The sequence below is a fragment of the Tenrec ecaudatus genome, chromosome 2 (genome assembly GCF_050624435.1).
Source record: "Tenrec ecaudatus isolate mTenEca1 chromosome 2, mTenEca1.hap1, whole genome shotgun sequence".
Taxonomy (NCBI): domain Eukaryota; kingdom Metazoa; phylum Chordata; class Mammalia; order Afrosoricida; family Tenrecidae; genus Tenrec; species Tenrec ecaudatus.
The window spans coordinates 141,777,081-141,804,124 of NC_134531.1; the positions used below are offsets into that span (position 1 = coordinate 141,777,081).

Genomic DNA, 27,044 nt, shown 5'->3' on the forward strand with positions numbered 1-27,044 from the left:
CCAGATCTTTTGTTTGGGTCAGTGTCCTAGCACTTCACCACTTGCCCTACCATCCAAACGTGTCGCCTTTCATGAATCACTATCATCTTCTGGGGCAGTTTGGGTAATTTTGAGGGGAAAAGCACCGAGAAGGGCCTCTAGTTAGCAGGGAAACAGGCTCTTTCCTTAAGAAGGATATTAGCGGTGCTGGTCTACGATTGGCCACTGCACCTGAAGGCCCCACCTGCTGAGCTCCTGTGGGCATCCCTTCCCCTAGGGATGCGGTTCAACAGCGGCACTGAGCCCACCGCGCAGGCGCCGCCCTCCACTGGGGTTCCCGCTATTATTTTCATAGACCTCCCAGGGGCCCGGGAATAGTCTGGGTTCCAAGATTCTCTGGGAGGGCCTTGTTTAAAACAAGCTAGTTTTACAGCGAAAGAAGACTCCCTCCATTCAGAGATGTTACAAATTAGTAAAAACAGGGCGTCTCATCCGAAGACGCCTTTATGGATACTTTCTATACGACGGAAAACATCCCCCATGGTCCATATCAAGGACAGTTATTTCGCTTTAGTATAGTAAATCAGCGTGCATTCGGTTAAGAGGAGGCTAGTCGTGGCTATGGTGGCGGACACTAGCCGGCTTTCACCACTTGGCCCGGCAACGGACGCAGGAAGGCTGTGGCTGACCGGAAGCCGGGAGGAAGGCACGGTGCCAAGCGCGGAGGCTTCCTCGGGCCCCTCAGGAAGGCGGATCTTCACTGCGTCGCGAAGCGGTCACTTCGTCTGTTGCGCGCATGCGCAGACGCCGGCGCTCTCCCCCCCCCCCCTCATCCGGGTCCTGGGCGAGCGGGCGCCGTGCGCGTGTCCCGCGGCCGAGCTGCTAATAAAGTTGCACGGAGGGGAAGCGCGGCGCCGGCGCCGGGAGAGCGCGCCCAGGCGACTTGTGAGTGACCGAGGGGCCCCAGGGTGGGCTTGCGGGGCCAGGGACTGCAGGCCTTCCCCGGACACAGCTCGCCTTCAGGCCTCAGGCCTCAGACGCGAACCGAGGCGGGGTCTTCGGGCTGTGGGCGGATCGGAAACGACCCGGGGCCCGAGAGGCGAGGGGGGTAGGCCGAGCGTAGGCCTGCGGGGGTCCCGGCGGGCGGGGATGGCGGGGCCGGACCTGTTGCTGGGGCCTTCCTTGCAGCCGAGGATGTCCCGCGGTGGGGCGGAGATTGGCTCTGGTCCCAACCCCGCCGCTGCCGCCCGCCCGGCCGCCCGTGGAGGGAAGCCTTTGGGACGGCCTCCAGGGGACGCCCGCCCCAACCCCGGCCCCGCTGTTGTCCCAGAGGTGCGGTTCGTCCTCCTACCTCATCGAAGCACCACCCTGAGTCCACACCCCTGGTAGGATTGTCTTGTTCGGCCCCGCAGCGAGGTGTGCAACACTGCAAAGCTGTCCAATGGCTGGGTGAATCCGTGCCGCCGTCGCTTTGTGTTTCCCTGATAAGGATCCGCGCTTATCGCTGGGAATTACACTCTGGGCGGCTGTGACGAGCTGCCGCCCGCCACTGGTCGCTAGACCTGGCTTCTGCGGCTTTGCCTTTTCGGTTTCCACCGTGGCAGAGATTTCTATAACTTCGTGGAAACTTCTGAAGCATCGCTGCAAGAACGCTAAGGCGCTGTGTGTGTGTGTGTGTGTGTGTGTGTGTGTGTGTGAGAGAGAGAGAGAGAGAGAGAGAGAGAGAGAGAGAGAGAGAGAGAGAGAGAGAGAGAGAGAGAGAGAGAGAGAGAGAGATTTCCTCCACCAGTTTCAGGGGCTTTCGTTTTAAATGTCAGGACTCCACTTCATATCCACGGCACCCCCTCCCCCTCTTCCCTTTCAGCTGCTGTCATTACGTGGAGTTTGGAGCCTAAGCTTTGAAACCTCCCTTGTGGCGCCCGTCTTAAGTCGGAGCATGCTCAGTTGCCAAAACAGATTGGGGTTGCAGAAAGCCGGGTGAAGATCGTCGGGCGTACTGGATGTTTGCCCGTTTGCTAGCAAAAATAGATCAATTCTGCTTTCGATCGCGTTGTAGAATGGCGCTGTAGGCCGGCCTGGAGGTGAGGAATGCCCGAACACCCCGGGCCAGATCTCTATCTCGATTGTAGAGACATTGTTTCCTGACCAGCTGGAGGTCTGGAGCGAGGGGGGGCGGTGGAGGTGGGGGGGACGCATTCCTGGCCGGTTGTGCGTTTAAATGGGTGTGGTCTTAAGTATATCTTGTTTACCTTATCTTTCTTTGGAAAAAGTTTTGAAGTCTGGTTGGATTTGTCACATCATGCCTGTTGCCTAGCACTGCCACAAATGTCCTTATCTCACAACCAAAGACTGCATTGGTTAAAGCTCAGGCTCTCCGACATGGAGAAGGGTCTCGGTCTTGTATTAAAGTTGTTGAGCCCTAGAGAACCTGAACCCAAGGGCAAGTTTAGTTTAAAATTTTAATTTGAAAGCCAAGAGATTGAAAACCTTAGTCCCAGGAGCTGTGATAACATTCCAAATAGTTTAAGATCTTTGCCAGATGATGGCGGCTGTATGTTTATCGATCCGAATATCGTAAAATTAGTGTGTTCTAGATTCAGCAAGTAAGGAATTTTTTTGAGGCTTGTAATAAATGTTTTCTTTTACTTCCCCTTAGGTAATTATTTCTTATCTCTTAAGTGTAACCCCCAGATCTTAAAAATATGAAACAGCTCAGAAGAGACAGTTGAACACAATTTAACTTTCGTATATGTTGTAGATGGAAATTATGTTTGGATTTTTTAAAAAACACCTGTCGTTGTGAGTGCCACATGCTTCTTTCTGTTCCGCTGCATCTGAGCTCCCGTAGTTGACTAGTTGATGCGCTTTTCCTATTCACGTAGCTGCTGTTTTTGCTTATTGCAAAAGTTCTGCCCATTAGCCTTAACTGTATCATTATTACAGATAATGTACGCAGCACTGTAAGGAGCCCTGGTGGCACAATTGGTTAAGCATTGAGCCCACCAGCCACTTTGGGTGAGAACGGTAAGAACTGTCCCTGTGAGTTTTTGAAGCTGTAACTTTTTTTTTTTCATGGTAAACAGAAACTATTTATTTTATCAGGAAATTTGATAGCATTTGACAAAAATTGATATTTAATAAATAGAAAATATGTATCCACAAATGAGAATACTTCCGTTGAGGTTAAAACATCTGTACAACTATTCTATTAGTTAATTCATAAAGAACTTTCTAATGTTTTCATGTCATTTAAATATTCTTTAATTAATTGAATAGCCCCTCAGCAGTTTATATATTATGAGTAAACTAAAAAGTCCAAACCATTATCACTAAGTTGATTCTAATTCATGGGGTGAAGCTGTAACACTTTAGGGAGATAGAAAGCCTTATCTTTCTCCCTCGGAGTGACTGGTGACTTTGAACTTCTGATCTTGTGGTTAGAGCCTAGTCGGTCCTAGTCAGTAACTGTTGTGCCACCTAGGCCCCTCTGTGAAGATTTGCTGCCCCAGAAACCTTATGGAGCAGTTTACACTGGACTGTAGGGTCACTATGAGTTGCAATGCACTTGACAGTGAGGTTGGCTTTTATTAATCATCTTATGCTTCCATTTCATTCAGATAGCTGAAACAGGTAGTAAAAGTTGAATGTATCCTTTCAACTTTCTCTTATGTTCTAAGTGCATGTGATAGTCTAGTTAAAAGGAGGAAGAGAACTGGGAACTAGAAAAAGAAACAGGATAAGATGTTTTTGGAGATCCTGTGCAGACTTAGTGGTATTATCTGCTTGTCTGGTTCACTCTGGTAGGCGCCATAGAAATGGGTAGATAGATAATATGTTGTGTTATTTCCCCCTCTGGCAAAGTCAGCTATTAATTTCAGTGGGAGACAGTGGCAGAATGTTGCCACTGATGAGGTTTGAATCAGACTGTTGTTTACTATTGGTTATGTAACATGTTGCTGGGAGTGTTATTAAGAGTGGCATTCTGTAGCAAGGTAGAGGCAAGCAAATTCTGCTTACCCTCTTCACTGGCTTTTAATTTTTGGCTGAACCTGAAGGCACATTGGACTACAACCATAATTATACCTGGGCAGCCTGTCTGTTTCCTGTTTTCATCACGAACCCAAACATTATGATTTGCAGTGATGATCTTTTTTGTCCTTTGCTTTAAACAGAGGCAATGCATTTTCTCTCTCTCCTGAAAACATTTGTAATTTGGTCAAATCAAAGATAAACTCGCTTATTGGTGATTTGGAGACTAGACAATATAATAGCAAACCACTTTTCATTTTGTAGTAACTTAAATGACAATGAAATTAAAATATGTTTAACACATAACTGTATTTGTTGATTATGTTTTATGTACATTTTAATGTTACCAGTAGTTTGTGGAGTCTTAAAATTAAGAAAACTTTGTGTGGGGGGGGGGGGCTTGAGATTTAGTTCATTTTGTTTTGTTTATGACTTAGATCAGTGTTTATTCTTCCTATTGTGTATGTTGGCTTAGGCAACATGGCACACATTTGGAGTGAGTTTCAGAGCTGATTTGAGTACCTTTTGGGCTATAGCTACCTTTAGCACCCTGGGTTATCGCTTCTTCCTTAGACCCTTTACTTTTTTAGGGTATATACGTTCATACAAAGAGGACACATTTTCCCCCCAAACATATTCTGTTTGCTATGGCTTCCCAGTTTATGCATAAAGTCAGAGAGACCCAGATGAATCCCATGTATAAAGGACATCTAGCTGCTCTACTGCTCTGGCTATTCTGTAAAAGGATGTCTGGGAAGTAGGACTACAAAGAAAAGTGGTACTTTCCACCCAAGATGAGTGACTCCAGGGTGCTGCGCCTTGCTTTTTACACCTAGTTTTTCTGCTTGGAAGCCGAGTTTTTCCAGCACATTTTAAATGCGGTTTTTGTGGTAAAATTTGTTGTCTTGGCTTATATTTGGGGTGACTTGTACTCGAGTATATACGGTCATAGTAATTGACATTTTCAGTGCTGAATTAGCCAATTCATTGCTACTGCCACACACCCATTACCACTATCTAGGACTCTGAGAGGTGAGTGTACTAAGTGGAAGGTGAAGACTTAAACTTCTTTTAGAAGAATTGTTGAAATAAAGATTATTGTAGAATTAGCTAATTTCCCAATCTCATAAATCACTTTAAGATTCTAAATGTTTATTATTTCACCACTTGGAAAAGATGAGAGTAATTACCAACTTATTAGGTTTTCCAAAGTCATCAGCTAGTCTAGGGTTTTTATTTTTTGCCTTAAGCGTTTAGGTGGGGGAAGTTTTGACCCTATTCTAGGAGTGGGGTGGTTTGTGTAACTTTTTGTACTGCTTTTCCTGAATCCTAACTTGGTTGAGATAATCTTTTTGAAGAAAGAGTTCTTTCTTAAACAGCTGTGTGTGTGCAATATTATAACCGTAATTCAGTTTTGGAAGCTGGGTGTGAAAGCACATTTTGTAAACAAGTTTTGCCCTTGAGTCCTTCAGTGTACTGATCTCTGCCAGTGTTGTATATTGGATATTTACAAATTGGTGTTTAGTGGAATATGGAACTGTGTAGTGGTGATGAGATTTTAAAAATATTTTTCTAATGATTTATATATACTGTTGTTATTATTGAAAATAATTTAAGGACAACTGCCACTATTTTTTAGTATATCAGCTTGAGACCTGGGAGGAGGCTTATGCGTTTCATATTTAAGTATGATCTCAGAACGTGGCTGCTGCTTTCAAGGCAAGTTGTGTTTTCATGATGTGTTAGGATCTGCCAAGCATCCTATCTAGTAGGCTGTATAACCTGAGAGATCTAGTTGTTCTGCTTTGTATGCTAGTTGTGCAGAAATATTTCAGAGGCAGTTTTTGTCTTCCCTTCCTCTCCCCATTTATATCTTTCTAACCATATCTCTAGTGCCGCATGTTGTGGTGACCCTAACCATAAAATTATTTTTGTTGCTACTTCATAACTGTAATTTTGCTACTGTTATGAGTCAGATGACCCCTGTGTCGAACGACCCACAGGTTGAGTACAGCTGGATTAGACTGAAGCTGAAAAAGGTACTCTGGGTTGTTTGCTTCCTTTTCTTCTAAGTAGGGGACTTGTATTCTGAGGTGTATTTGAAGTATCTGGAGAACATCTTCAAAAATATTGTAATATATGTTGTGTACCCAGGTTAGCCACTTGTGCTTCAGAGAGAGCTATCTAGTAATGCTTTGATACCCACACTGGTTGATTTTCTAGTGGGAAGGAAAGCACTGCAAGCGGACAAGCTCGGGTCTGCCCCTGTGCCTGCAAGCCTGTGCAAGCACCCTCAAACACATCTGGCAGCTGGGTAGGGAATCTGGTAGGCTCTCTGGAGGTGAGTGATACATCTAGATCAGGCTCTGCTTAATTAGAGGACTTAGAGGAGCAGGTGAAGTTTAAAGCATGATTAAAAACTGGGAAGCAAAAGTCTGGATGTGCGAGATAAAAAAGGAGAGGCTTGTGTGGACACAGAAAGGGAATCGACAAGACTATGCTGTGAGAATTGTTAGGGAACAGGAGCTGAGCTCCTGAAGGATTTTGAAGCTTTTTTGTTGGCTTTGGAAATTGGGAGTCACAGTGACAAGAGTGGTGCTTTAAGTATTTCTGTATGAAAGTGATTTTGATGTCCTTGTGGTTGTAGCCCCTTTCCTTGAAAGCATTCGCCCTAAACATGGCACGTCTGAATCTAGGAGAGTTTATAAGCAAACTTGCTTTTTGATTCCATGTCTAGTATCTTTTTGCAAATGATGGATGAGCTGTACATGTTCAGCCTTGAGAAGGAAAACCTGAATTCACAGCCATGGAGTCCATGCGGGCTCACAGGACTACCCTGAGGCTTCCTGTGACTAGTCAGCCTTGTTTTTGCCCCTCAGAGAAGCTGAGGGGCTCAACCTGCTAACCCCCTGCTAACCAAATGCATTGCCCACCTGATAGCAAGAGTAGATTTTATGCATAGAACATGTAGAGTATCTAAAGCTGGTGGAAGAAATGATGACAAGCTGAATCGAAGGCTCAAAGGGCTTCTCAAGAAGACAAAATAAAGTTTTCTAATGAAATGTGCAAAGATCTGGAGTTGGAAAACCAAAACGGGGGAACAATGCTTGGCATTTTTCAAGCTGAAGAATTCAAGCCACGAGTTGTAATATTGAAAGATTCTGTGGGCAAAATGGTGAATGATGCAGGAGCATCAAAAGAAGATGGAACCGAATACCCAGAATCACTGTAACAAAAAGAATTGGTCAACATTTAGTTATTTCAGGAGGTAGCAGGTGATTAAGAACTGATGGTACTGAAAAAAGACATCCAGACAGCACTGAAGGTATTTGGTGAAAAATAAAACTCCCAGGACTTGATGAAATAGCAACTGAGATGTCAACAAAAACTCTGTATGTTGTACACATAGTCTAGGAAGCTGGGATTAAGACTCATTAACAACCTGTGATACATGGATGCTACAACCTTGCTGAAAAGCCACGAAAGACCTGGATTCAAGCATTCGTTTACAAAGATCTTCTAGCCTTTGTAATGTAGTTTAGAATAGAGTTGTTTATTAAACAGTTTTGTTAAAGAGATTCCTAACAGAAAAATAAAAATTGTCTAAAATCTCTTTTTTTTAAAAACATTTTATTAGGGACTCATACAACTCTTATCACAATCCATACATACATCAATTGTGTAAAGCACATCTGTACATTCTTTGCCCTCATCAGTTTCAAAGCATTTGCTCTCCACTTAAACCCTTTGCATCAGGTCCTCATTTTTTCCCCTTTCCCTGCTCCCCCCTCCCTCATGAGCCCTTGATAATTTATAAATTATTATTTTGTCATGTCTTGCCCTGTCCGCTGTCTCCCTTCACCCCCTATCCTGTTGTCCGTCCCCCAGGGAGGAGGTTACATGTAGATCCTTGCAATCTGTTCCCTCAAATCTAAAATCTCTTATACTACCCATTGATACTATTGATATTTTGAAATAATTTTAAGATACTGTTCTTGGTATTAATAGGATTAGATTTATGTATTGTTCTGCAACTTACCACCTCCCCTTTCATGTTAGAGTGCTTTGAAATGTTATGTAGAATGTTTTGATGGTAGGAAGCCCTCAGGCTGTAGCAGTTATGCCTTGGGCTGCTAACTGCAAGGTCCATCAGTTCGAAACCACCAACTGCTCTTTGGGAGAAAGACAGGCTTTCTACTCTTGTAGAGTTACAGTCTAGAAAATTCACAGGGTAGTTCTACCCTGTCCCAAAGAGTCGCTTTGAGTCAGCATTGACTGAATGGCAGTGAGTTGGCTTTTTAAAAAAATTATTTTATGCTGTTAGGTATTGTTGAGTCAATCCCTACTCATATCAACCCTATATACGAAACACTGTCTGGTTCTGCTCTGTCCCCACAACCACCGCCACAACCTGAGCCCACTGCTGCAGCCACTGTGTCAGTATGTTTTGCTGGTCCTCTCTTTTACCAGGTGTGATGGCATTTTCTAGGGACTGATCTCTTAATAGCATGTCCAAAGTATGTGAGATGAAGTCCTGCCATCGTTGCTTCTAAGGAGCATTCTGGCTGTGCTTCTTCAAGACAGGTTTGTTTAATGAGTATAGATTTGTCTATGTTCTTTATAACTTCTTCAGATTTTGTAGCACAAATGTACCATAGTTTAATTTCCCTACTGATGGATTTTCAGAGTTTTTCTAGTATTTCGATGTTTTATACAATGCTACCTTAACGTGTGTGTTATTGCTGAATAGTGACCTTTTTATGATTTATGTTTAAGGCATCATCAGAGCTTCAGTCATGTATCATTCTTTGCTCACTGGGTACTTCTAGCAAACATTTGACCTCAAGCTTCCTAGTGTACCAGCCACATGAATTGTGTTTTTGTGCCAAAGCAGTTCTTTGTCTGACACTGGTATTGCTACTGTTGTAACCTCATTTGTCAGGTGAGAGCATTTTTATCATTTTGTTTAGATGGAAAAAAGTGGCTATCTTTGTTTCTTGAGTGTTTGCCCACTGATACACTTCAAGGTAACTTTGATGTGTTCCTTGGCCCAGGATTAGAATGACAGAGGTGCCTATCTAGGCTGTCAGATGCATCTTTTCAACTCAAAAGAAAACAGGTAAGCAAGCTCTTGAACACAGCATCTGGAAAATACCAAAGATGCAATTCATGCATCCTGTGTTAACAGCATCTTGTTGGAGACAGAAGGAGTTTATTCTCATTAGTAGTTTATGTGTCATCATGTAATAGTCAAGCTTCCTTCAACAGTCAACACTGAGTAACGTGGAAAAAGCAATAAGGATTGGAACACAAACTAAACCCAGTTCATTGCAAGAGGAGACAAAAAAGGACTCAAGGATTGAGAATGGGAGAGTGATGAGAGGCCTCAAAAGTGTAGAAAAGGGCAAAAAGGAAAGACTGTCTTACTTCTTTATTTATAATACACTTAACAGTGCTAAGATTGTGATGCATCGTATAAACTATGGGTTTTAGTATTGCTTTTTCTTGTCATTTATAACTTGGTCTTGTCGATAGATAGTGCTGTCCTTGTAGTTGTGATGTGTGTCGTATTATAACTTCCAGTGCTGAGTAATGACTATTTAAAAACCTCTTCTTGGTTATTGCTTGCAAAAGCAAGCACCCGTGTCAAGACTTGTAGGGCGAGTGTTAGTGGTTAAAAAAATACTGGTTCAATATTGAAACACTCTGTAGACCAACTGTATTAATGGTAGGGCGTCAATTGTGAAGAAAGAAAGTGCTCAAAAGCATTGTGTCATAGTTTAATTTGTAGTTTTTCCTCTTTTAAGTATTCATAAACTAGTGCTGCTTCTTAGAGTTGATGGGTTTATATATTTGTTGAAAAATAGCATAGTTGTTGTGTGCTGCAGACTCATAGCAACCTTACAGCGCAGCTCAGTGAACACTGATTTCTATATGTATAGATGTAATCACCACCCAAATTAGAAAAACCCCACTGCCATTGAGGTGATTCTCACTCATAGTGATCCTTTGTAGGGTTTCAGAGATTGTAAATCTTTGTCTCAGTTGTCTACTTAGAAGTGACTGGTGGGTTGAACTGTCAGCCTTATGGTGAGAAGCCAAGATAAAGAAGTTCCTAGCTCTCCAGGAGGTCTTCTTGTCTCCTCTTAAATTCCTCCCCAAACCCTATTTCTGGTCTCTGATGCCATAGGTTAGTTTTGCTTGTATTTGAGTGCCAAATAAATGTAATCATATAATGTGTAATCTTTGTACTTGATTTCTTTTTCTTAGTGTTCTATTTATGAAGTTTATGTTGCGTATTGTGGAGGTTAGATTTTATGTTAACTTGATAAACCTGTGTGGAGGTCAACCTGTCAATCAGATGGTATCTTGATTATGCCTCCTTGAAGGTGTGGCCTTTTATAAGCCAGATCGTGAGAACTTCTTTCTTACTTTTTCCCCCTCTCTCTCTCTGGCCCTTTGCCTTCCTCCTTGCTTGGATTCTGTGTCTGCTTCTAGGGGTGGCCCTGGGAGCTGTGTGAGCCCTGCCATGCTTCTACCAATCTTGTATCCACCTGACTCTGCCTCCACCAGCCTTTGATCTCTGTGCCTCACCTTTCTGTGTCATCAGCCTGCAACTACCCGAGTCTGAACAAGGCTCTAGCTAGCATCTGATCCATGAACTTGAGTTGGAATGGGCTGGGATGCTTTCTTGATAGAAACTTCATTATTTTGTTTTGTTTTCTTTTAGAAAGTTATTTCTTAATACATCTATGAGTGTTACTGGTTTTGTTTCTCTTGACAGCTCAGTCTAACACACATGTATTAGAAGTTTTATTTTTCATTGCTATATTTCATTATATGAATATATCATCACAATTAGTTTACCCATCCAACTCTTGATAGTTACTTGAGTTAGTTCCAATTTGGGATAAGTATAAATAAAATTGTGATAAATAAATTTTACCTTTGGTGCAAATAATCACAAATAAGCACTCAATTCTTTTGAGATACACAAGAAGACTTCAAAAAGTTTATGGAAAAATTAATTATCTTTTTACTCTTTATTTCCCTCCCACAAACTTTTTGAAACCTAATATAACCAAGAATGGAGTTCCTTGGCCTTTAGGATCTATGTTTAGCTTTAGTAGATCCTAGCAGGCAATTTTCTAAAGTAGTGAAGCTAATTTACATCTGTGTCAGCAGTGTATGAGAGTTCCAGTTGCCTGTGTCCTCATCGGTCTTTAGTCTTGTTAACACGGGTAGCCATTCTGCTAGATAGAGTCTGCTAGATTGGAGCGAGAGCTCAGTGTGGTTTTATTTGCATTACTTGCTTTGGTAACTCAGGGCGTTGAGCCCATTTTTCCATCTAATGGCCATTTTGATAGCCCCTTTTATGAAGGGTTGCCTATTCCTTAGTGGGTTTTTTGTGTGATGAATTTTGCTTCCTTTTATAACTTGGTAGCAGGAGATTTCAATAATGAATGCTTGGATAATATGCACATGTTATTTATGGAGTTTGGAAAGTATATAAGACAATTTAAGGAAGATTTCCATCCTATGTTTAAATTTTAAAAATAATTGTATATTTAAAGACATGAGTCCAGTGTTTGCCTGTATTTCTCACTTAAAATAGAAAACACTAAGCCATGTGAGATTCCAACTGTAACATCAATGGTAATTCTTCAGTCATTCATAGTTTCTGGACTTCAGCCACACTTTGATTTGTCAAGGTTGAAGATCTTTCCTCCATTGGCTCAACTTTGATGCCTTCCTTAAAATGCGTAATCCACCTAACACTATTATTTCTGTGGGGGCATTGTTCCTGTAAACTTGTTGCAATACATAAGTGATTTGGGAAGATATCCACTAGAGTTTTGTGAATTTTCCCTGATAATCAAGATAATTTTTTTCCTTGACACAGGTGTTCTGGTTTTTGTCTCTTTGTTTTTAAAGACACCCTAATGAGATACAGAAAGTATACTTCTAAGAGAACTTGTCTGTAGCCATCTATCTGTTGCCACAGAGACATGTTTAAACATGTTTTGCTTTGAATAAAACCCTGCATGGATGGTCCATGGGTTTAGTCCATGCAGTATTGAAAGATCTTTTTGGGAAAATACCAAATGATGCAGGGAACATGAATACACAAAGTCACTGTACCAAAAAAGAACTGGTCAACGTTCAACCGTTTCTAGAGATAGCTTATAATCAAGAACCAATGACACCAAATGAAGAAGTCTGAGCTGCACTGAATGCAGTAACGAAAAACAAGGCTCCAAGAATTGATGGAATTCCAGTTGAGATGTTTGATAGGGTAATGAAGCGCTGGAAGCACTCATTCATGTGTCAAGAAACTTGGAATACAGCTACGTGGCTAACTGGCTGGAAGACATCTTTATTTGTACTACTTCTAGAGAAAGGTGACCCGGAGAACAATATCACTGCTAGCACATACCAGTAAAGTTTCGCTGAAGATCATTCAACAGTTGCAGCAGTACATCAACAAGGAGCTGCCAGAAATCCAAGCTGGATTCAGAAGAAGATGTAGAGCTAGAGGTCATTGCTGATGTGAGATGGATCTTAAAGCGAGAACACTGTAAAGATTTTCAATTGTGTTTCATTGACTCTGAAAGGGCATTAGGCTGTGTGCATCTTAACAAATTGTGTATAGCCTTGAGGAGAATGGGGATCCCAGACCACTTAATTGTACTCGTTTGGAATCTGTAAGCAGATCAAGAGGCAGCGGTGGGAATAGAAAAGGAATGTTGTGTTGTTTAAATAGGACAGGTGTGTCTAAGAGTTGTATGCTTTCACCATGTTCATTCAGTCTCTGCTGAGCGAATAATAGAAGAAGCTGCATCACATGAAGAAGAGTGTGGTATCAGGCTTGGAGGAAGGTTTCTTAACAGGTGCAGGTGACACAGCCTTGCTTGCTGAAAGTGAGGAGGACTTGAAGCACTTGCTGGTGACAGTCAAGGACTGCAGCTTTCCGTATGGATGACAGTCAGTGTAAGAAAGACCAAATCCTCTCAACTAGACCAATAGGTACATCGTGATAAATGGAGAAAAGTTTGACGTCGACGGATTTCGACTTGCTTGGATCCACGATCAATGCTCACGGAAGCAGCAGTCAAGCTATCTGAGGTTGCATTACATGGGACAAGCCTGTTACTCTAGGCCTCTTAAAAAAAAATTTATTTATTTATTTATTTTAAACAATTTATTAGGGGCTCATACAACTCTTATCACAATCCATGCATATACATACATCAATTGTATAAAGCACATCTGTACATTCTTTGCCCTAATCATTTTCTTTCTTTTTTTTTCTTATTTTACATTTTATTAGGGGCTCATACAACTCTTATCACAATTCACACATATACATACATCAATTGTATAAAGCACATCCTTACGTTCTTTGCCCTAATCACTCTCAAAGCATTTGCTCTCCACTTAAGCCCTTTGCATCAGGTCCTCTATTTTTTTCCCCTCCCTCCCCAGTCATCCCTCCCTCATGAGCCCTTGTTAATCCACAGATTGTTATTTTGTCATATCTTTCCCTATCCGGAGTCTTCCTTCCCACCCTTCTCTGCCGTCCATCTCCTAGGGAGGTGGTCACATGTGGATCCTTGTAATCAATTCCCCTTTCCAACCCACTCACCCTCCACTCTCCCAGCATCGCCCCTCACACCCCTGGTCCTGAAGGTATCGTCCACCCTGGATTCCCTGTGCCTCCAGCTTCCATATGCACCAGTGTACAACCTCTGACTCTAGGCCTCTTTAAGGTGTCATTTTGAGGACTAAAGTGGGCATAATGCCAGCCATCCTGTTGATATTCAATCACCTCATATACAGGTGAAAGTTGGGCATTGAATAAGGAAGATCAAAGAATAATTTATGCATTTGAATTATGCTGCAGATGAAAATTATTGAAACTTCATGACTTACAGAAAAACAAATCTCTTGTGGAAGAAGTACAGCCAGAATAGTCCTTAGAAGTGCAGGTAGAGAGACTTACTAGGAACAGACTAGTGTATTTAGTGACAACAACGTATGGATTTCTAGCAGCAATACTTTTGACTTGCACTTTTATTCTACTAATTTGTGCGTCTATCAATTAACCAGTACTAGGCTATTTTGATTACAATGACTTTAATGTGTGTTGCTATTAGTGTGAGACCTGCTTTATTCTTCATTATTTCTTGGGATATTCAGGGTTTTTTTTCATACAAAGTTGATTGATTGTTCCATTTCCATGAAAAATGTTGTTGGGTTTGCGTTATATTTGTAGATCACTGTAGATTAACATTTCCACTCTATTTGTGCTACATTGTGTTGCACTGTTAATTGAAAGTTGGAGATTCAAGCCTTTGAGCTGCTCCATGGGAGAAAGATAAAGTTATCGGCTTCTGTAAAGATTTTATAGCCTATGTAGGATTGCACTATCTTCCCATTTATGTAGCTTGCTGAGCCTCTTGCAATAATTTTTTATAATTTTCATTGTATGTCTTTTTGTACCTAGTTAGGTTAATTCTTTGACATTTTATATGTTGGAGAAGCTATTGTAAATGGTATTGTTTTGATTTCCTTTTTTATCCTTCTTTCTTCCTTATCAAAGTAACCAGTATTCAGTGTCCCAAGATTGTTGATGGTGACCTTAGGTACAGTGATACCTTGGTTGTTGAAGGACTCCAACTACTTCAAAGTTCGACAAAAACAACATCTGCACAGTGTTCGTAAATTTGCTTGATAGTAGAACTGAAAATCCGACTTGAGAACTGTACAGGCCAGAATGAGTCACCTGTTGAGTCTCAAGAGGCCACAAGGGGTGATACCAGCGTAAGCATCATTATCAGACCACAGAGGGCTGTGTTAGTGCATTGAAGCATTTCCATTGTACGCTTTTTTGTTGTTGCTTTATATACATAAAATATGTCCATGTTCAAAGAAAGCTAATGATACCAGCGAGAAAGCTGAGGGAAACTGAGAACCACAAAAGAGTTCTAGAAAGAAGTCATTGGAAAGTTGGTTGTCAGGACTTCCTGATGCTGGGGTGCAAGTGCGCTGCCCGGGGCTGCGGCACCTGGCCGGTGATGGGCAACGGGCTTTGCCAGTGTACGCACAACCATGGCAGAGGCTCGCCTTATCCAGTGGTTGCCGTCTGCCAGGTGCTGTGAGGGTGTTGGCGTTCATTATCTCGTGTCGTCCACACAGCGGGGACGGGCATGGTAGATCTCAGCTGGAGGCAGAGCTGGGATTCAAACCTGCACCCTACCGCCAGCTTCTCTGTTCCTTCTCCCCTTGCTCAACTCTCCTTCCTCATCCTGCCCTGCCACTCAGGCTGCACACATCCCCTTGGAGGACCCTGCGCCCTGGGAGCTTGCACAAACCACCCCCACTCTGTTTTGGTGCTGAAAAATTTCGTGTCACCGAGCAAGGACCGACCTTTGAGTTTCATGCCCCGGGTCCCCAGACGTTGTGCGAACTCGTGCTTCTGACTGACAGTGACCCTAGGGAAGAGTGGGCCAGATTTTCAGAAGGAAGGAGGGGAGGACGTCTCCCTTTGGCATCCCTCCCACCTCTCTACAATTCCACTTTCCAGACCTGTGGGCCCCCTCCACCTCATCCTTACCACTAAGGACCTCCTTCCATCCGGGCTTTTTGTCCCTTTCCAGGGACTGCTAATTCCTCCTCTCTGCCAGGCCTTCCCCCATCTTGGAGGCAGGAACCGTAAGTGGCTCCCTCTCCTTCCCCAGTGAAGGAATCAGTACCCCTGAGGGCTAGTGTACCTTGAGTCTCTACTGGCTAACTCCTTAGGGAAGTGAGGCGCCAGTGAAGAACTGCGAGAAGAAAAGAAAAGAAATCCTTGTGAAACTTAGAACTAGCCCCTGCTTACCTGATTTGGCAGCTGACAACATGGCTAAGTCAGCATTCTCAACATTTTTGAGGGAAAAATGTGATTTAAAAAAATACACCTAATGTAGCAAAAAGTGTAAAATAGTTAACCACAAAATGAAGTCCTGCTAACTTCATAAATCAGCAACCACTCGATGGGGATAGCAATCCGGAGACAGTGAGTGATATGCAAGAAGACTAAAAGCCCCCATAGTGATGTAAAGACCTGGAAAAATTAATTTATAAGTGTAATTTGGGGGCTTCAGAGCCAATTAATTTGTTTTCCATGATTTCTTATGGGAAAAATACGTTTAGTTCTGGAACTTTTCAGTGTTTGAACACAAATTTGGATCTAATTGAGTTGACAACTGAGCTCTTGTATACTAAGTTGTGCCCAGTCTGTCCTGCGTCACTTACAGTCATCAGCAAGTTTTAGGCTCGTGGCCGTGGCTGTCCCAACCCTCTGTCTCTGTGTGGTTCTCCCACACTGGCATTGGCTTTCTGTTTCACCAGTATACCCCTCCATAATGATATGAAGAAAGCAAGGAAGTAGGACAGTTTTCTATTGTGAGCCATACGGTATTCTTTGGCTACTTTTTGGAAGTGGATCATCGGGCTGTGTGCCTTTATCTGTCTTAGTCTGGACGCTCCACTGAAAGCTATCATGGGACCTGCTGGGATTTGAACCGCAGATGGCAGAGTTTCCAGCATCGTAGCAGCATATAAGGCAGCACAGTATGGCATTTTGACAAGTCAAGTGGTGGTCATGGAATTAGTATGTATCACTTCATACATATGCTTATTCTGCTACTCTGTATGTAGCCACAATAACATTTTTTGTTTTAAATTTTGTACAGATTTTATGTTTTTATATATTTGAAGGGTTTTTATCCCTCCCATTTATTTACGTGCTAAATAGACACTGTCTAGGTTAAGATAGTGAGAGCAGATAAGGACGATGAAACCACTTGCTTTAGTGGAATTTAACATTTCCACAAAAAGGCATATAGGTAATAAGCAAAAATGATAATATCAGGTAAGGATAAATGCCTGGAAAGATTGGATCATGTCAGGGGCTGGGTTTTGATGTGGGAGTGAGATTTCAGATAAAGTGGTTAGGGAGGTGATCATTTAGCAAATGAAATTAAAGAACAAGTAAGTGTAAAGATATTACACTTGAGTAAATGGATTAATTGAGAGAGTAAAATCTGGGAGAAATCAGGGGCAGAGAAAATTAAGTGCATAGGATTTGAGGTGGAAATGACCTTGTAGTGTTTGAGAAGTGGAAAGAAGTCAGATGTATGAAATGCTAGGTTGGCTAGCGGGAAAGTGGTTGGTTATGTGCTTGAAGGGAATGCTCAGGATTCATTCACCATATAGGTCTTGTGAGGTGATGTTAAGGAGTTTGGGTTTTGAGTGTGATGGAAAGCTACCATAGAGTAGTGAGTGGCCTGCTTATCCGGGCAGTGCCACTGCTGTCACGCCTACTCGCTCAGAGTTTTGGTAGAGTGCCTTGGTTTGCGATTTTTCCCTAATAGACTTACTCCAAATAATTGTAATATGGTATGAGGGGCTTTAAATAGTTCAAGAAAAAATATAGCTAGAAGGTAATGAAATTTTCTATAAACTTTTGAAGTCCTCTGGAATATGAAAGAAGTAAATATTTAATAGAAAAGCAAAACTTAAGCAACAAAGTCCACATGGAAGAACACACCAGCCTGTGTGATCGAGTGGTCCCGAAGGGATCAGTACCAAGCATCAAAGAACAAAATATCATATCATTGACTGCACACCTCCATGATAGGATCGCTGAAGACAAATGGGTGCATAAGCAAATGTGGTGAAGAAAGCTGATGGTGCCCGGCTATCAAAAGAGATAGTGTCTGGGGTCTTAAAGGCTTGAAGGTGAACAAGCGGCCATCTAGCTCAGAAGCAAAAAAGCCCACATGGAAGAAGCACACCGGCCAGTGCGATCACGAGGTGCCAAGGGACCAGGTATAAGGCATCATGCAAAAAAAAAAAAAAGATGTGTGTGTATGTATATATATGTGTATGTGTATATGTGTATGTATGTGTATATATACCATATTAAATGAAGGGGGAAGTACAGCGTGGAGACCCAAGGCCCAAGTGTCGGCCAATGGAGATCCCCTCATAGAGGGGTTTAGGAGAAGAGATGGGTTAATTAGGGTGCGAGGTAATACCGATGAAGAACACAGCTTTCCCCCAGATCCTGGATGCTTCCTCCCCCCAACTACCATGATCCGAATTCTACCTTGCAGGGCTGGATAGGGCAGAGGCTGTATACTGGTACATATGAGGGCTGGAGGTACAGGGAATCCAGGGTGGATGATACCTTCAGGACCAAGGGTGTGAGGGGCGATGCTGGGAGAGTGGGTTGGAAAGGGGGAACTGATTACAAGGATCCACATGTGACCTCTTCCCTGGGAGAGGGACAGCAGAGAAGGGGGGGAAGGGAGACTCCGGATAGGGCAAGATATGGCAAAATAACGATGTATAAATTACCAAGGGCACATGAGGGAGGGGGGAAAGGGGAGGGAGGGGAAAAAAAAGAGGACCTGATGCAAGGGGCTTAAGTGGAGAGCAAATGCTTTGAGAATGATTGGGGCAGGGAATGTATGGATGTGTTTTATATAATTGATGTATGTATATGTATGGATTATGATAAGAGTTGTATGAGTCCCTAATAAAATGTAAAAAAAGAAAAGAGAAAAAAAATGATTAGGGCAAAGACTGTACAGATGTGCTTTATACAATTGATGTATGTATATGTATGAACTGTGATAAGAGTTGTATGAGCCCCAATAAATTGTTAAAAAAAAAAGAAGAAAAGCAACACTTATGATGCAGTCAGTAATATCAATTACCAATACAGTTAGCATATAATATTATGCCTAAAGTATCCCAGAAGCCAGTAGAAATAATAAAATTAAAAATTGTCCTTTATTAAAATTAAATTGTGATTTTATTTTCTTTGTCTATTTGATAATCATGGTGCTAAAATACTTATTTTGGGGCATTTATATAGATTTTTTATTTTTGAAGGCTTGGTGCAGTTTATTTTATGACAACTCAATACAATTTTGTTTTAATCTAATATGACTGTAGGGTTGTTATGAGTCAATTGATTTGAAGGCAGGGAGAAAAGACTGTGACTTGAACATTATCATGGATTTTGCTCAAACTTTGTAAGTGTGTGAAATAAAAGAATAATGCTTAGTTCATGAAGAGCTAGATTACTTCTTAGGTTTCAGTTCACAGCAGAACATACTGTGTTCCGGTTCGACTTCATGTATAATGCAGCTTTAATTGAAGAAAAGGAAGTTACGAATTGCATCTTAGAGCTCAGCGGCCTGACAAAGGAAATAGACCAGGATCTTTTTTGGATAAAACATAGGAGATAGAACATGTTTATGCTTTTCACTGTTACTGAATCTTTTGTTCATGTTATAAAAAGGAAGTAAGCAATCATAAAACTTTAATTTTGAAACTTCTGATAGTAAATTTTTCTCTAGATGCATAATATTTTTTCTTTTTTTCATTTAGCTTACATACTGCTGTCTGCTTTTATTTAAAAGTAGCTTCTTTTTGACGGGTATGGATTTGCTTGTATGTAAATTGCATTGATTTAAATGTGAGGAGCTTATTACCTTTTTCTCCCTTTTCTCTTTTAGGATTTGAGCCAGTGGACATTAGATGGGACTTACGAAGAAAAATGTCACTCCTTTCTTTTTAATTGGAACTTCTTAAAGGCGATCTAGTTGACTGTTGTCTATGGTCTTTTCTTTAAAAACCCACTGCCTTTGAGTTGCAGGAAAGCCTCTGAAGATTCATATCAAATGACGTCAATGGCCAGCTTGTTTTCTTTTACTAGTCCAGCAGTAAAGCGATTGTTGGGCTGGAAACAAGGTGACGAGGAGGAGAAATGGGCAGAAAAGGCAGTCGATGCTTTGGTGAAAAAGCTCAAAAAGAAGAAGGGCGCCATGGAGGAACTGGAGAAAGCCTTGAGCAGTCCCGGGCAGCCGAGCAAATGCGTCACCATCCCGAGGTCTTTGGACGGACGCCTGCAGGTGTCGCATAGGAAAGGCCTTCCCCATGTTATATATTGTCGTGTTTGGCGTTGGCCTGATTTGCAGAGTCACCATGAGCTAAAGCCATTGGATATTTGTGAATTTCCTTTTGGATCCAAGCAGAAAGAAGTTTGTATCAACCCATACCACTATAAAAGAGTGGAGAGTCCAGGTAGGTATTTGCTACTGCAAAAGGGTGGGGAAAAAATAAATCCTTTCTGATGTGCTTTTAACTAGATTTGGAAGGTTCTATTAACCTTGTATTTCTTAAAGATGTTAAGCTTAGAAGGAATGTTAGATTTTGAATTTAGCATTTTGCATAGAGGTGATGAGACTTCTATATGTTTTAATACTAATTCATTGTTCACTAAACACCATACATACACTGTGTTTTTCCACGGATGGCTTCTGTCTGTTATGCCTAAGGTTTAAGCTCCATGTATATGCTCAGTCCCACTCCTTTTTGTGAAGAACTTGGATCCCACAATCACCACTCACTCATCATATTTTCTGTATATTTGATACCATACAAGCATGTCATAGTATCTCCCCTTCAAAAATAAATATTAAAAATATATATATATATTCTTCTTCCTAATTCACTTATAACTCCCTTCCTAAATTTGCCGTATTGTGTCCTCTGAAGCCTCTATTGGGTTCTCCATTCTGTTTTCAGGAGGCTGCGGCCCTGGGCCTTTTCTCCATCTGTCCCTTTTCTGGATTTGCACCCGTGCTGTCCTGCATCTTAGGCTAGTGCTCACATTTTCAACTCCCGAGCCAACCCCCCTTTCAGCTGTAAGCTTGCGCATTCAGTTCCCATTGGACATCTCTACTTGAATTTCTAAGAAGCACGCGTAGTTTATTATGTATAAGCAGAACTCTTGGTTTCTCTCTACAAGAAATCAGGCTTTTTTGTCTTTTGAAGTAAACGATACTAGTATTCAAGTAATTGCTAATGTCCTTGGAGTAAGTGTCATTAATTCATCTTCTTGAGCTCTGCGCTTGGGCTATGCTATAGCTATACCTTCAAAATAGCATCTTTATATTCTCACCTCTTCGCATGTCTGAGACTACCTCCCTGGCACAGGCCACAGTATCTTTCACTGGACATGGGGTCCTCACTGGTCTTCCTGCCTCTTCTCTGCCCCCACCCTTATTTGTTTTCTGTAAGTCATCAGAGGGATCCTGAAATCAAAAGCAAAACTCTCGTGTCAGGCTTTACTCAAGACACTTCAGAGTCTTTCTGTGACAGTAGATTTCTCCAAGGCTCCTGCGTGATCTGTCCTTTTTGACTTCCTCTGTTTGGGTTTTTTTGACTTCCTCTGTTTTTTAAAACTTTCTGTACTCTGGGATTTTTTTCTTGCTATTTCCACTGTATAATCTAGAAAGCTCCTTCAGGATCTTTTCAGATAACCTTCATTATTTTGTCCTGATACAGATTTATGATCTTGGAAATTCAAAGAGGAAGTTTGACTCTGCCCTATAGGGTCACTGTAAGTCAGCATGAACTCCACGGCAGTGGCTGGGATAAGTGGGAATCTATAGCAGTGGGCTTGCTTTTAGTTAATCGGCATATTGGTTAGGACTGGGCTTTCATCTGAGGCTTGACTGGGGAAGGCTCTTGTTTCAAGTATATCATTGCTGGCAGAATTCAATTCCTTGAAGACTGTTGTATTTCTTTTTCTGCTTGTTGAGTAGAGGCTACCCTCAGTTGTTTTCCACATAAGTAGCTCAAATTCATGGTAATTTGCTTTATCAAAGCCAGTAAGTAAGAGTCTCTTCATAATAAGGGTGTTGCAGTGTTATAGAATATAATCATGGACACCCTATCACCTTTGCAGTAGTTAGTGGTTAGAAGCAATTCATAGGTCTCCCTGGATTCAAGGGACAAGGATTGTGCAAGAGTATAAGCATTAGTAGATACAGTCACTGAGGCCATCTTAGAGTCTGTTAAGAGCATTGATATTTCACATGGAGATACGATAATGCTAGTTTGATTTTTTTTTAAGGCTATGGAAGTAATATTGAATGTGAAGACTTGACAGAAAGAATAGCAGTGCTACTGGCTGGCTGTCAGGGGATCCAGCTGAAGAGTGGCCAGCAGGTATCTGAGGTCACACCGACTGTTGTACTGAGTCGAAGGAGATCTGCAGCTCAAGGGAATTGGTGACAGAAGGAAGATATGAGGATTTAATAGAGAAGTGTAATTTGAAAAACTCCCAAGCTTGCAATTGGCTACAGAGAAAATGAAAATACATAGTTTTCTTGAGAATGGGTCGGGAGGGGGGGGCTGGAGCAGAGATCCAAAGTCCATCTGTAGACAGTGGAACACTCTCCCCACAGAGGGGCCACGGAAGGGATGAGTCATCAGGGTGCAGTAAAGCACCGATGAAACTACTCTATTCCTCTGGTTCTTTGAGACTTCCTCACCCCCCACTATCATGATCCCAGTGCTGCTTATCAATTCAGACAAGACCGGAACATGTACACAGGTATAGATACAAGATAGGAGCTCACGACACACAGAATCCAGGAACAGGAGTGGGAATAGTGATACCAGAAGGGTAGGGGGAAAGGGGGAACCAATCGCAATGATCGACACATAGCCATACACTGCTCGACAGGGGGAAGAACAACAGACAACATGGGGAAGGGAGACAGCGGTAGGTGTGAGAGATGAAAATAAGGGTTGGAGGGAGGGAGGGAGAAAAGAAAACAGCTGATACCAAAGGCTCAATAGAAAGTAAATGTGTAGAAAAGGATGAAGGCCACATATGTTCAAACATGTCTCAGTCAATAGATGTATGGATGTATCTCCCCAATAAAATGGTTAAAAAAAAGAATATAGTTTTCATTAGTGCCAAGATAGATCTAGCTGTTAACTGGTAGAAATGTTGTATTATTTATAATTACTCTTTCTCAGCTGTGGTTCATTTAGCAATAGCATTCTCTGTTGGAATGCTTTCCACAGAACAGAAACTAAAATGACCTGTTATGAAATTAGTCACAAACATAGTCCTCAAGCTCTTTTGGCCGTACCTGAGTATTCTCTAAAACACGTCTTCTTTGCTGCGCCACCCCTGCGCTTGGCTGCGTTCACTGATCTGTTGTAACCTGTGGCTTCTCTTTCCCGTCTCTGTCTTCCCTTTTCTGTAATCATTAAAATCTTGTGCTAGTGCCGTAGCTACTTGCCATTTCTGAACCACTGGAAAACTACCTTGGGTTCATGGTCTGGCAAAGTATTTACCCCACCATCATAAGGACCAGAGCTTCTGTCTCTGATGTTTCCTCCCTTCCTCAGCCCAAAACTGAGATGGATTGTTGTAATTGCTAACATCATTGTAGCTTCTGTCACCTCTGAAATTGCTTCCACTACCACTGCCAAAGCCATCTCTGTCGTTACTATAGCTGCCACTCCTACCATAGCCTCTGACCTGGTTTCCATAACTGTCCACAACTTGTGTAGCCTCTGCTTCCTCCAGAGTAAGCAGGGTCGTAGGCAGAAAGTTCCCTTTACTTCTGAGCTGATCTCTGCCTTGCTTCTCTTTGAGATCTCCAGAACACTTGATCCATCTGTTTTTAGTCAGCTGGCAATCCTGCAAACAACAAAACTTCAGTGATTTGAGAAGATGTCCACTAGAATTTTGTTAAACATTTGATATAAGCCCTGCCCTCAGCATCAGTTGGTCTTGCCCTATGGTACAAAAAGTATTCTTCGTTTTTTTGAAGTCACCCTAACGAGACTAACGCAAGTGTGTTACTGTGAGAACTTGTCTGCAACCATCCATTGGTCACGGGTCTTGTTGAACACGGTTTGTCTGGAATAAACTTGTACATATATGAACTGAAACCCTAGTAGTAGTATGGTTTTACTAACCTTAAATTCTGTGTTTTTGCAGCGGCCTGTGCCTCCCAGTACGTACTAAATGAGTGCCAGACGTATTAGACAATTTGGGAAATTATTGAGAAGGAAGATAAAAACTTAGTAAAATTGGGCTCCTATTAGCACAAATCTCTTATAGTTAGAAAGTAAAACGTAAGGTTACTGTAATAGCAGTAATAAAGAATTAGGATTAGGGAAGACAATATGGTAAACATCTTGTTTAATTGTTGTGATTAGGTGCTGTTGGGTCATTGTTTAGTTGTGCCCTTGAAAAAATGACGGATTTTTATATGTAAAAGATGGCATAGTGTTGTTGGAAGGCCTTCTAGATAGATTGTGTAAACAAGATGTAACAGGAGCCTTAAATGATCCCATATGTTGGAGAATGGTCAGGAGTCTGATGTGTTAAGGCTATAGGACATTTTGCCAGGGAGTTGGGGAAGGGGATAGATGAGACTGAAAAGGTTGATTGGGTTATGTTAAAAATTTTGTTATGTGTATTAAGACCTTTCTAGTGACAAGTGACAGAATCCTAATTTGAGCTGAAGAAGGGATTTATTAGGACTTTGGGTGCTTCAAGGACACATAAGAAATGGCTGTATAGTCAAGTGAGGAGGGACACATAGAATAACTGGGTCAGACTTAAAGGAACACTGTCAGAATTCTCTCTCACTATGTCAGCTTTTATTCCTTCCCTTTTTTGGGTACCTGAAGAAGGTACCTCCCCCTCCCGCCCCGCCCCACACCCATTACCCGTATTTCACTTCGTAATTACGTAAAAGATATTATTTTTGTCCTGAGTCCAAATATCCTGGGGGCCGGAGAAGCAGCTGTGACACAGTGGATCATTTTATAGTATTCTTACTAATAAATAGGTGGTAGTAACAGTGATTCAAAAGTCAAACCTGCATCGAGGAGATTTCACCTTGTATCAGTCCTGTGTAGGGTTTCTCAGACCGAGTCTTTACAGAAGTCAGCCTCAACGGATTTATTCTGTGATGCCTGGCCACAGTTCTTTAAAAGCCCAGAGCCCAGGATTTTAGCTCTGACCAACAGAAGTTGTTGAACGATGTTTGAACGCATTGGTGCAGCCACTTTGTCCATCCAGCTCCTCGAGAGCTTCCCCTGTTTGCGCTGGCTCTCTACCATGCATTGTGTCCTTCCCGATGCCATGTCCAATATGTGCGATGAATTCCCACTTCTAAGGAGCATTCTGGTTGTACTTCACAAATTGGGTGGTTCTTCTGGTCATCAATGATATTTTCAATATTCTTCACTAACACTTTGTTCAAATGCATTGATTATTTTTTGGTCTTCCTTATTTTTTTTGTCCAGCTTTCAATTAATTGCAAATGAGGCAGTGGAAATCCCTTGATGTGAGTCCACAAAGTGACATTTTAAGTAGATCTTGTGCATTAGATTTGCCTAATGCAGTTGATTGTCCTTTGGCTTCCTGACTATTGTTTCTGTGAGTTGATTGTGGATCCAACTCAGATGAAATACTTGACAACTTGTAGTCTGTTCTCCATTTATCCTGATGTCAGCTACTTTGAATTACAATTCACACTGAAGGGTGTAGTCTTTGATCTTTATCAATTAGTGCTTCAAGTCCTTTTGGCTTTTTGGCAAAAAGAATACCATATAGACTCCTGTATAAGCTGAGTTTTCCAGCACATTTTTAGTGCAGTTTTTGTGGTAAACTTCAGTGCCTCAGTTGATATTCAGGTCGGCTCATACTCGAGTGTATGTGGTATGTCATCTGTAGAGCGTAGGTTGTTAATGAGCCTTCATGCAATCCTGATGCTGTATGCTTTTTCACATAGTCCAGTTTCTCTGGGTATTTGTTCAAAATACAGATGGAATATGTGCGCTTAAAGGAGTCAAGCCTGATGCATGCACATCTTTTCCGATTTTAAAACCATGTAGTTCTGTTCTAATGATTATATTGTGACCTAATTAACTTAAACTGACTTTGTTGTTGCTGAATGATGTCAGTGTCAAAGTGGTGGGACCTTGGAAGTGAAACCACATTGTCAAACAAAATTTTTACGAGATTAATTGGTACCATAAGAGTTTACAGAGCCAAGACTGTGTGAATCTTGTAGGGAAAGGTAGATAACTTGAATGTGTGTGTATTTTTTAATTCATATTTATTTTGTTTGTGGTGAAAAGATACAACACATAGGAAAGGCCTTCAAAAAGTTCATGGAAAAAGTCCATTATCTTTCAGTTTTATTTGTCCACAAATATTTTGAAGCCCCGGCCCCACTACCCATTCAACAATTTCTACATGTACAATTTCTTGACATAGGTTAATTCTTTTTCTTTTTAATCATTTTTTTCAGGGACTCTTACAGCATTCTATACATCAGTTGTATCGAGCATCTTTGTACCTATGTTGCCATCATCATTTCTAAAACATTTTGTACTTGAGTCCTTGATATAAGCGCCTCATTTTTCCCCTACCTCCCCCACCCTTATCAGTTATATATTATTATTATTTTGTATCTTGATTGTGTTTTGATCTGGGTCTTCAGAGAAAGTGAAAGCCTGAATAAGTTTAAAGTTCATCTGTTTAAAAATCCAAATCTTTAAATTATGTAGACTTTATGTATTTTCACTGTGGTCAGGGGCGCATTGCATGCGACATCACTAGTTTCAGTTGGAAAACCTGATGGAGGAACATAAAATATGAGATGTTTCAGACTTAAAAAGAGGAAATGAGGCATACACCCGTGTGATCATCACGTCGTCTGGTCTGTCCTCCTCATTCAGTACTTAGCCCCTTGGGGATCCATTCATACCTCCTTTTCCTGTAGTGTCTACAGTCTCCCTCTCCTTCCTCCCTCCCTCCCTTCTCTTTCCACTCCTGTGAGTAATCACCCCACTCACTTCTTTAAGGTCCAGATGTTGGCAGAGAGCACTCACCTCTGTTGAACTTCCGTTGCATTAAATTCTCTTTGTATGACTATAATAGGCCTTATCTTTTAGAACAGGAGCAGCGTCTTTTATGGATTTTCCACCCCCAGACTAAATGCTTAGAAATGTTTTTTGGTGTATTTAAATTTTAAGGAGCCCTGGTGGTTTAGCAAGTTTATGAGGTGGACTTGCTAACCACAAGGTTAGTCGTTCAAAACAACCAGCTCCTCTGTGGGAGAAAGATGAGGCTTTCTACTCCCATA

The 27,044-nt window shown here is 41.6% G+C and overlaps 1 protein-coding gene across 5 annotated transcripts in view; it reads left to right on the plus strand.

The window, feature by feature from the left end:
- The first annotated feature begins 778 nt into the window (after nucleotides 1-778).
- Nucleotides 779-27,044, plus strand: part of SMAD5 (SMAD family member 5) — a 44,988-nt gene continuing 18,722 nt past the window's right edge. Inside the window, exons 1-3 of one of the 5 annotated variants that reach the window (XM_075541588.1) lie at nucleotides 788-924; nucleotides 1,844-2,060; nucleotides 19,584-20,151. In XM_075541588.1, the coding sequence (XP_075397703.1) occupies nucleotides 19,749-20,151 (403 nt within the window). In that variant the 5' untranslated portion in view covers nucleotides 788-924; nucleotides 1,844-2,060; nucleotides 19,584-19,748. Of the gene's footprint in view, nucleotides 925-1,244; nucleotides 1,365-1,843; nucleotides 2,061-8,825; nucleotides 8,951-9,062; nucleotides 9,128-14,672; nucleotides 14,833-19,583; nucleotides 20,152-27,044 lie in introns of those variants that run through there. The other 4 variants (XM_075541589.1, XM_075541587.1, XM_075541591.1 and 1 more) reach the window with 4 other exon arrangements.